At 42.2% G+C, this 11,681-nt stretch overlaps 1 protein-coding gene across 12 annotated transcripts in view; it reads left to right on the top strand.

Moving 5' to 3' along the window:
* Positions 1-2,985: 2,985 nt before the first annotated feature.
* zmynd8.S (zinc finger, MYND-type containing 8 S homeolog) overlaps positions 2,986-11,681 on the top strand; it is a 60,748-nt gene continuing 52,052 nt past the window's right edge. For 5 of the 12 annotated variants that reach the window (XM_041577849.1, XM_041577859.1, XM_041577850.1 and 2 more), the window contains exons 1-2: positions 2,986-3,124; positions 3,491-4,151. In XM_041577849.1, the coding sequence (XP_041433783.1) occupies positions 4,075-4,151 (77 nt within the window). In that variant the 5' untranslated portion in view covers positions 2,986-3,124; positions 3,491-4,074. 12 annotated transcript variants of the gene reach the window in all.

Here is an 11,681-nt window from a genome sequence, read left to right as displayed (position 1 = left end):
ATGGCAGGTGTTGAGATTTAGAAGGGAGTCCGGTTGCAAACTGGACCTGGCCCCATGGGTGTTTAGTTCCACCACCGTTCAGTCCTTTTATTTACATCAGCTTATCTCTATCTTCCCACCTCAATTACTAACCACCTTTCTGCTGTGTGGAAGAGCTGGTGGGTAGTTGGAAGCAGGTTTGGAATTCAGTATATAGGTCCTGGCATTTCAGCTACACCGACAGCCCCCCACCAGCCCACTAAATAATGACTTTTTATGGCATCTTATAGCAGCCCCATCTGGCATTTGCTGGAATCCACAGACTTCCAGTCCAGGCATGGTGGGGAGGAAGAGTTGCCACCTGGCCTGTAAAAATGATGATTGATCCCAATGTTATTAATAGGGAAAAAAGATAAATATATAAGAAGGCCGGTATTTTTTTCCAGAAAACGTGGCAACCCTAGGAGAAGGGACAACTGAAGGAGAAGGGCTTGAGGCACCCTGGCTTAAAGTCCTGCGAGGAACCAGTGTTTGAAACCCGAACCTGCATTCTTACCCGCTTAGACTCTCTCTACCCGACCTGCAAATGCCTTATCCGCAACCATCAAGAAACAGGAAGTGCTCCCATTGTAAACCGGAAGTGACATCATTAGCAGTAGGCGTGATCAGAAAAAAATTGAAACATACGTAAAGGAGTAAAACTCGCTATTGCGAAGACCCGCAACCCAACCCACAGAACCTCCAACCCACATCTATACCCGCACCCGAAAGTTCTGCCCGCAACCCACAGGTTACTTTTTTACCCGACCTGCTGCAGGACTCTACCTTGGCTGAATGTAATGCCAGAGCATAAAAAGAGGGGCTGCAGTAAAGTGACTGAGCCTGTTATCTCTTTACAACTTTTGCTTATTGCAGAATGGTGCATATTCATAATTGCCATGGCATGTATTATGCAATTAACGGGTAAGACAAATGTTAGTGAAAACATGGTGGTTCTTAAGGGTCAGAATCCAGAGACAGATTACCGTGTTGTTTAGGTTGAGTCACCTTGATCCCTTTAATACACTGTAAATGCAATTAAAAAAATCCACTGCTCTCATTGCGAATTGTGTGTTAATAGCAGCACTATCACATATACAGGTGAGAAAATACAAGTGCTGGTCTTTTTACTCTATTCTCTCTGTCAGCAGTGGGGGGCAGTATAGTACTAAATTCCAGGTTGTGCCGTAGACCTGATGGTCTGATTACTGTTATTGCATACGCAGGGCACTAAATGCCGACCCTTTAAACAGGATTGTTCTTTCTTGTACAGTGCTGTGGAATATGTTGGTGCATTATAAATACATGTTAATAAAAACCGGCAAACCTGCACTCTGGAGATGCTGGGAGTTGTAGTTTAGGAGTTTTAATTCCTACTTCAAGACCTTTGCAAACAACACGCAAGTTCACGTGTCAATGTAGGGTAGAAACTTAACCCCTTAAGCACCACCGACTGCAGAATCTGAGTCTTGCATTACATCCACAAATGTAGGCTCCCGTTTTAGCAATTAGTGGTGAGCACAAGAGCCTTAATGAAGGGGCAATTCTGAAACCTGCATAAAGATGTAGATTCTATGTTCCTGGTTTGATCCTTATTCCGTATTTGTTTGCATGGCATTGGCTAGCATAGATCAAAGAGACCATTGCTACCACAGAAAGGGGTAAAAACCCTAGTAAAATGTGTCCATACAACTGGTTATGTGCTCATATGGCCACCTATATACTGCACCACATTGGGTTGATCCTATCATTTAGCCATTGGGCCAACAATAGCATCATAATGAAGGCCACACAGTCCTTTCTCTGATAAGGTTTTTAAACCTACTGATTTCATCCAGATATCTCTATGGGATGAAGTCGGGGTGACCACACATTGCAGGTCTGGACTGAGAATTAAAATAGGCCCTGGCATTTCATGTAAACAGAGGCCCAATCAGCCCACACAGAGGTCCAAACATCCCCCACCAGCCCACAAAATACTGACTTTTATGGCATCTTATAGCAGCCCCTCTAGCATTTGCCAGAACCCACAGATTGCCAGTCCGGGCCACCATTATGGTGATAGAGGTATGAGGGCAGATCATTTAGGGCTGAAATCTGCTTTTGTGGGTTTGAAAGCCATCATCATCTAAATAGATTAATGACAACCCCAGGAATGATTGGATCAGCCCTGTATTGGCCAATCTTTGTAGCCAAATTTGTCAATAACCTGCTTGTCCAGTCTTTGGTCAAAGGGCCAGTATACTGTATATCCGGCAATACACATACCAATAATATTTTTTTTAAAAAAGTCCGGTCTTTGCAACGAAGGACTGGAACAGTAGGAAGGGAGTCCATCCATCTGGCAATTGTGTTTAATTCTACCTGGTTGGCCCTTTTATAGCCTCCATTAGGTCTCCCTACAGGCATTTTCACAATAGGAGGGGCATCTCTGTATAAATTTATAGCCGGCTGTTGCTTTTGTTGAACTGTGGGAAATACTATAAGTCTGGAAAGGTGAATCAATGATATTCAAATTATTCTTTAATGATAAACCAGGAATGCCCTGTGTTGATGTGTAGCTGTGTAACAAGGTATAAGCCTATAGGAGGCTACTTACCTGACATGAGTACAACATACCTTGCCTAGAGATTAAGTAGGGCTATAAAAATTCAGCTGTTTTATCTTGCAGTTTCTCTCTTTGTTTGTTAAAGAGGGTGGCTGTGACCCAGCGTTAATTAAAGTGCAAAAGAGATTCATTTACATACAAATAGGCTTTGTCTCTTCGTTTGCACAGATACCTGGACCCCTCTCATATGAAAAACAGACCTTGCAGAGTTAAAAATCTGCAGTTCACACTCAGCTACAGCGGAAGCCTTTTCCCCCCTTTTGTCCCCCCCCCCCTTCTGTCTGTTGCTTTAAAGACAGTTTGAATCGGAGGCCTTGGGAGGATGGGGCATTATAAAAAAAAAAAAAGGTTTGCTTTGCTGAATGAAACTGACACTCTGAGCTTTAGTCATGAGATTGCTGTGCCTTTTGTGAACTGATTTTTATTTACCCTTCTGCTGCTTTCTTTACCCAAGGTGCAAGAGGAGTCCAGTGCCGCTGCCAGCAAAGTGTCCTGAAGGTTTGTGGTCAGGGGTTTTGTGCTTTTGGCCTCCATACAACATTGCTACTGACATTCTCCTTATCACACAACATTATTCCTGCGAATCTGCATGCCTTTGGGTTTTTTTTTAAATGTAATAATATGATCATAAAAATCATAAAAATCATGTACAGATCATGTCTTTTTATTTTAGCAGGCTCAATAGCAGTGCTTTTTATTTTAATTCGTCCTCCTTGTTCCAAACCTCAAGTAGATGAGAATAAAACCCCTGGGTTTATTTCTGTAAAATGTAACGTATTCGGGAGATCTTTTAAAACACATGTCTTTTGCTGTTGAAAAAAAAAAAGGCCTAACTTAGCCTGTCTTTTTTTTTCCCTTGCACAGGATGCCTTTTGCTTTCCAGAGCTGCACAAAGATAATCACTCAGGAAGTGTTTCAGCCAATGGCCTGAAGCGTGACATTAGGATTTGTGTAAGCACCCAATCCTGCCCCGGCTTCTATGAAGGAGACAGATCATCAAGCTGAAGTGCCAAACCCTTTTCTGTCTGAGTACAGAGACTCTGTCCTCCATGTTTTATAAGTATTGACATAACACTGTGTTACAATGCATCCACAGAGGTAAGCCTTGCTTTTTGTTTTTTGAAAATTGTCTACCCATCTCATGGATGTACAAACTGGGCTTTTGCAGGTCACATCTCGGCGACTTGTCGTGCAAAACTCACTTTATATCTACAGTGTAAATGTGCTTTCTTTGGGTCACATGGTCTGGATGCCATGAGCCAAACTGCTTACTCTGGCTAGAGCTTAACTTGTGCTAAAGGAACTTGGGCATAACTTTTTTTTTTAATTTTTTTTTAATCTTTTCTCCCAGTGAAAAAGGTGGTGTTTTTTTACCCTAGTCTTTCACAAAAGCCAAGCCAAGGAAGAGCACTCTCCCTTCATTATTGTCACATGCTGCTGGGGAGAACATGGAGTCTGGCAAAGCACAAACATTAAGCAGCCCCCAAGGAAGCCAAACGCAGGAGGCTGGCAACTTAAGCATCAGGCAAGTTTATCTTCTCTCTCACTAGAAGAAAAGTCAAGGCCTTCAAGGAAAAATTAAAACAAAAAACACTTTATACTGTATGGCAGGAAACCCTTCTTACTAATGCCTGGGTTAGATTTGGGGCCTAGCCTGCATCCTGGATTGATTTGCCCCAAGGTATTTTTTGTTTTTTAACATTTTTATACATTGAGGACTTGTTTATTATATTCCTGCACCTTCCCTGGAATACTTTTTTTTTATTCTTATACCATTTTAAATCTGGATGTAGCATACCTCACAGCAACAAACTAATATGGATTTAACACAGTAAGTACTGAACACTTTTTTTGTATTTTTTTTGTCTGAGTGTATTTTGGCTATAGCTGCTTGCCTGTCATTTTGTTTTAGTACAAAATAGTCAGTTACATTTTTTCAGGGGGGGCTTTTGTACTTTCCTGGATGTAGATTATAAACAGGGGAGAATATTTCCTAGGCAGCATGGCTATTTTTATCTTTTTAGCTGTAAATTACTGGAAAGGCCTGATAGAGACGAAGCATATGGGCCTTCACTAATGTGAACAAGGGTTAAGTAACTATGTAATGACTGCTGCAACGTCTCTGGAATTTTTCTTTAAACTGAAAATTACATTTACAGAGCTGGCAGGAATATTTGTCAGATTTTTTGTGTTTAGCTTCATAGTAAAGAAGTAACTATCTAAGTTGCTGTTTTTTTCTTTTATTTTTGGTGTGTATGAGGTTTTTTTGTGATTAATCCGTCTTTCAGGGTCTGCTGTTACTTCCTGCTGATCACATGCCAGAAAACATTTTTTTTTTTCTATATTTAAGTGCTGATTTCATTTCTTTTTTTTTTTTTATAAATATAATTTTGTTCAGTCGGGACTCTGAAATGACACAACAAATCCTTTTGTAAATCATTTTTTTCCAGCCCACTAAACAAAAGGATGTGGTATCTGCCAGAGAGAATTGTGTATTTGTGTTACTTTCGTGGAGACTTTAATCAGCTGTTTTTGTACTTAGTTTGCAATCTATATAAGTGCATGCTGGGGATCCTCATCCCCTACTTTTTTTTTAATTTGTAGGAAACAGGTTGTACATTATAAGATATATTTGACATTTTAAAGGAAAACATAAGTACAGGCAAGTCATAGCTATGAGAATTCACTCCCTTCCCCCAACACTCTAGGCCTTGTGTATTTTCACGGGAGGCAAATTCCTATTGTATATTCCTTGTTTGCACATTTTTTACCTGTTGTAGTTTGTCACCTTTAATTTATATTTTATTTGTCCTTTTTTCCTTGAATTATTATGTTTTGGGTTTTTTCTTGGCAAGCCCAGGTTCTACCATATTGCACCAAGAAATGCATTTAAAATAAAGCAGTCTTTTTATGTTGAGATTATTATTACCCATCCGTTTTCACACAGAATGCTGGTTAAAAATTAAATGGCTGGTTTTTAACCTCTTGGGCCTGACACACAAAGTCATGCAGCTCTCTGACAGCCAAGGTAGTGCATTCACAAAATGGCAGTTTATATAACATGCTGTTAAATGGTTGCCAGTCTCTAGGCAACTTTCCCTGGACTGCATTATGCATTCCATGTACATAACATTTAGTCCAAAGCAAATATTCCCTGGCTGGGAAGTGTAACCGTTGGGTAAAAGATGAAAGGAGGTTTGTGTTTTTTGACCCAATTTATTCCCATCCCCCAACAGTTTCGGTGCAGAATGCAGAGAATGTGTCTGCTCTGGTGCTTGAGGAAGGTAGACGGAGCACACTGGGGAGTTGAGACAGAGAGCTTACTACGTACTGATAGTGGGCATGGTAGTTAGGTTCTTGGGCCTACTTATTGGGGGTTTCTTTTTTACATGTTTCATCATGGCTGCAATAGAAACTTAACTGGTGCCATTTTCCATTGGTTACGTAGCCACAGAATCAGTCACTGATTATTCATTAGTATGGTGTCCATATGGGCCAAAAGGCTTGCACAGAGACCTGGTAAATGAGTATTTGCAACATATAGCTATTTTTGAGCCTGTTCTTTTGATTTCTTGTTTTTATATCCGTCTACCCTTTATTCTTCCATGCAAGCGTTTGATGTAAATATGGTGCATGTCTTCTACCAGATTTTCCATTCCTGGCAACTGAACATAATGGCTGCCTGTAGGAACTGGCTTCTTTTTTTGCTGCATCCAATGTTGCCAGGTGCTACATAGGCCGAAGAACAACTTGAAAATGTATGGCGGAAGACTGGCCGACCGATATTGGCAAGAGACTTGGATATCAAGTATCTGCCAAGTCGGAATAGCGCCCAAACATCGGCCAGGGTTTACAGCTGAATCATCAGAAATAGGTAGAATTCTATTGCTTCTATCTGTATAACTGAGGATTCCGCTCTAAATGTCTGTATTGAAAACGAACGTTCTTTCTTACGACCAGTGGTTGCATCAATGATTGTAATTGTTACGTCTATGGCCACATTTAGGCCTCCAAGAATAGTAGATTTTCTAGCAATAAATAATTGTCTCCGATAGCTCCTTCATGACAATTCATGAGCGAACACTGTTTATGGGCCTGGCTTTGTTGGGCATAGATAACGGTGTTTCATACTGGCACACGGGGAGATTATTCATCCAGTGACAAATCTTCTCTACTGCGCACGACTAATCTCCTCAAATGCCTTTTCGCCGGCAAGAATATGAATTGCCAGCGGGATGACATACAAGTCGCTTCAGATTTCCGAATTTGCTTCTTATTCTTGCCGGCGGGTAGGCATTTCGGAAGATTAGTCGCCCACAGTAGAGAAGAATTTTCACTGGACGACTAATCTCCCCGTCTGCTACCACCCTTACATTTTGGATGATGGGCCTTTACTATCTCATCTGCTGTAATGTCCCTTACTCTCAGAACCACACCAGATATCTTTGTAAGATATTTCAGTATAGCAGAAACGTACATATACATGTACTGGTAAAATCTGCTGGATCATCCCCCCCACTGATGTCTGTGTGCTATGAATATTGCTTGGTTTATTGGTTGATCATCTTCCAATCCAGTATGGAGGCCAGCGCATGGTGCATCAGCAGATGAGGAAGTGAATAGGAACCCCTCTTCGTTTCAGTGAATAGGAACCCCTCTTCGTTTCACTTCCTGCTGTTCTAGTCATTATAGAACAAAGGAAAGGTGGCCATAACATGTATGATCACTAGTACAGCATTCATCCTCATGTCTATTGCTCAAATAATGGTTAGAAAGAGGCCCTTTAAGGCAAAAACAACATGGTGGAGCCCCCTAGATTGCTGTGGTTGCAATGATCACATTGAGAGACTGCACCAACAACAATTTTGGTGCAATCTGTTGCTTATTTTTTCGATGCCATGTGCTGAACTTCAGCGTTCCATTAATGTCAGGGAATCCCGCTTGCAGGTTTCCCCAGTGAGGGTCGTTGCTATCGCTCGTTAATCTTTATGCCACTTCCCTGCCACCCCAGGGGATCCTGAAAGCCATTTTTTTTGTAAAACACTACAAGAGACTGTCCCATTTACTGTAGTCATCTAAACCATCTACTTACCATAAAGCAAAGAAGGACTGTTATTTTTATTGGCACTTTTATTTCTACACATAATGATGGTAAGGCTGTGCCCCTTAGGGCCCATTGCCTGAGGAATGGATCTTTGGGCCAGTAAAGGTAAATGCAGGCCATCGGGAGAGGACTGGACGGAGGTCTGGAATAACCGAGTTAGCAACTTTTGTCGGCCTGTTTATGGCCACCTTAAGACCACCTTAAGACCAGTGTGGTCCTAGCCTTAAAGGAGAACTAAACCCTAAAAAGAAATGTCTAAAAATGCCATATTTTATATAGTGAACTTATTGCACCAACCTAAAGGTTTCAGATTGTCAATAGCAGCAATGATCCAGGACTTCAAACTTGTCACAGGGGCTCACCATCTTGGAAAGTGTCTGTGACACTCACATGCTCAGTGGGCTCTGATTGGCTGTTGAGAAGCTAAGCTTAGGGGTCGTCACTAATTATCCAGCAGAAAATGAGCTTCCCTGGCTGTAATATAAGCTGATGCTACAGGTTTGCTGATTATTAAATTCTGATGCTAATTGCACTGGTTTCTGTGCTGCCATGTAGTAATTATCTGTATTAATTACTAATCAGCCTTATATTGTGACATTCCTATTCTATGTGTACTGTATATTGTGAGTGGGTCCCTAAGCTCAGTAAGTGACAGCAGCACAGAGCATGTGCAGTGAATCAGCAGAAAAGAAGATGGGGAGTAGTGATGTGCGGGTCGTGTAAAATCCAAACCCGCATCCAACTCTAACCCGACCTCCCTCAGCCAACGCCTGCCCACGCTTTCTTCCGGGGTTCCTTTTATACACCCGTCCCGCCGATAAGATCACAAAAGGGGTGGGTCGAGAAGGCACGCGTCTATAAAAAAAAAAGAAACCGGCAGTGTAAGGTAGTGGGCTGGGAGAGCAGGAAGAGCTCAACTCAGACCCGCCACCTGCAAATAAGGGTGCGAGGTTGGCCCAAACCCACCCTACCCACGGGTAAACCCGCTAATGGGGAGCTACTGGGGCATCTTTGGAGACACAGATCTTTACTGCTAAAGGGCTGTGGTTGCCTTGGGCTGGTACAGAAGCACAAAACATCATGTACAACATTTCTAGTTACTTCTTTAGTTAGGCTTTAGTTCTCCTTTAAGGACACTAGTGAAAAATCGAACGTAATCAAGATATTCCATCACAATATGTGATCTATTTACCTTGACATATAGTGTATAGTGTATATAGCAGTAATAATAGAGCATTTGCATATTTAGCTGCTTTTGCACACAAACCCATGCTCCAATGTAACCAGGTTTTACACACTGTTAGCAGGGAAGAAGGGGGTGGGGGAAGCCTGCATTGCACCAAGACACCAGGGAAGGAACAAAAAAGTGTTTGGCAGCTTTTGCAGGCCAATCTGCTGTCCCAGTGCAACACCAAAACCAATGGCAGCAGAGGAGGTTAAAGATTGACAGCTGCAGAGACGAGGCGCGAGAGGCCTTCTGGAAATTTCTGCCAAGCTCTGCTTGCTCCATGTCACTGAGTCAGGCCCTTTAAGGGCTAGTCCACACGGGGAGATAGCCACGCGGTCGCGGCGACAAAGCGCCGCGCCAGTCGCCGCGACCGGCGCAGGCGACAGTTTTGTATGGGCGCCTATGTAAAAACGCCTGTGCTAACCACACGAGGCGATGCGCTTTTCAACAGTTGCCTGAAAATGCCTCGCCAGGCTTTTTCAGGCGACTGTTGAAAAGCGCATCGCCTCGTGTGGTTAGCACAGGCGTTTTTACATAGGCGCCCATACAAAACTGTCGCCTGCGCCGGTCGCGGCGACTGGCGCGGCGCTTTGTCGCCGCGACCGCAAACGCGTGGCTATCTCCCCGTGTGGAATAGCCCTAAGGGAACTTGTTTATATTACAGCTCACGGAAACTGCATTTAACCCCCTGTCTACAGTGCTGGTGTGTTCCGTAGTCAAACATAGGTATAAGCTGCCGTGTTAGCTTTTTTTAACTCAAACAATATTATTCAGCAATGTAACCTTGGACACTATATTTCTTCTACTGGTATATTTGTTAAAGGGGTTGTTCACCTTTGAGTTAACGTTTAGTATGATGTAGGGAGCAATATTCTGAGACAATTTGCAATTGGTTTTTATTTTTTATTGTTTGTGGTTTTTGAGTTATTTATCTTTTTATTCAGCAGCTCTCCGGTTTGCAGTGTCAGCAATCTGGTTGCTAAGGTCCAAATAACATTAGCAATCATGCATTGATTTGAATGAGAATATGGAATATTAATAGGGGAGGGTCGGAACAGAAAGATGAGTAATAAAAAATAACAATAAATGTGTAGCTTTAGAGGGAATTTGTTTTTAGAGTCAGTGACCCCCATTTGAAAGCTAGAAAGAGTCAGGAGAAGAAGGCCACCAGTCTGACCACCAAGTAGTCAAGGAAGTTGTCAGGAGAAAGAAAGAGGCTGCTCTGATGTTCTTCTGCTTAGGAAAAAAATTAGAGTTTTTCCACATCTTTCCTAAGCAGAAGAACATCAGAGCAGCCTCTTTCTTTCTCCTGACAACTTCCTTGACTACTTGGTGGTCAGACTGGTGGGAAACTGACCAGCAGGTGGCGCTGTTGTAACAAAATTCATTCATATTAACAGCACATGTATCCCTTAATATCTTGGAATTAAAAAGAAAGAAATAATGAATCTAAATGGCAAAAGTGCTTAGAATAGCACTCTCATCAATTATACATTCACTTATTTTAAAGGTTTACTTATCCTTTAAATAAGGCTGTACCAAATGTTTACCCTAAATTAATTTAATCTTTAATCTAACCAAGGCATACTCGGGGCTATATTAATTGAGAAGGACTAATGTTGTTATACTTGGCGGTACCAAAAGTTAGGCACCCCCAAGTGATTGTATTTACTTACCTTCCTTCTTAACTTACCTTAACTTCCTCCTATCGACAGAAAACTGCACCACCCCGGATAATTCCAGTGAGCACCACAAATCGATAGTCTTCCTGCTTCTTCTTTCTTTTCATGGCTGCAGGAGAGCAAAAAGCCGAACTTTAACGAAGTTGCCTTTATCTTTCTACTGTGCATGCGTTTGCCCCGAGAAATTTGAAGAAAGAAGAAGCAGGAAAACGATCACTCCGTAGTGCTCTGTGTAATAACTCCGACCGGGCAGTGCAGTTTTCTCCTCATATGAGCACCAGCGCAGGGTGTCAGGTGGGTATATACAATCACTTGGGGGTACCTAACTTTTGGCACCCCCAGATAAAAATGCCGTTCCTTATCCTTTAAAACTCATTTGAGCTCTAGAGCAGTTTGGAGATATTCAAAGAAAGAACAAAGGGCTCTCTTTAAATATTGGGAGGGCTTGGTGTGCATGCAACTCACTTAGTGTGTCTTTAGTCAATAGACTTCAGTGTATCTTGAACCAGTCAAGCCCATTAATCACGCCCCCCCATCAGCAGAGAGCTAAGGTCAAAGTTCCCTATAGATTTGTGTAGCGCCTATGTTTATTGTATGGCAGCAGATGTTGACCTTACTGGACTAAAGGTGGCCATAGACATAACAAATACGATCTTTCCAAGAAATATTGTTCATTTCAATACATTCGTGTAGAGCTGAATGGTCAGATATGCAGGGAGAAACAATACCTGTATCTGACAATTCAGCACTAACAGTGACCGGTGTTAGAGTGCCTTCAAAGGCTCACAATCAAAATTTTCCACCTGGGCCGATCAACAAGCCGTACATGTCTTTGCGCCCCTATATGCAAAACAGAGTACATGCTTGTCTTTACGCAATCCCACCGTGGTGTTATTTCAGACCCTGGGGGGCTTTTTCTCAAACCTTAGCATTCACCAATGTGGCTATAATGTGACTTAGAAGGACAAGAGGGCAACAGTTTCTTTTCTCGCTAGACATATGCAGTCACATTGCGCTATTGTGGCCTTGGGTATTCAGATC

Source organism: Xenopus laevis, chromosome 9_10S (assembly GCF_017654675.1).
Source record: "Xenopus laevis strain J_2021 chromosome 9_10S, Xenopus_laevis_v10.1, whole genome shotgun sequence".
NCBI lineage: Eukaryota > Metazoa > Chordata > Amphibia > Anura > Pipidae > Xenopus > Xenopus laevis.
This window is presented reverse-complemented; position numbering and strand designations above follow the sequence as displayed.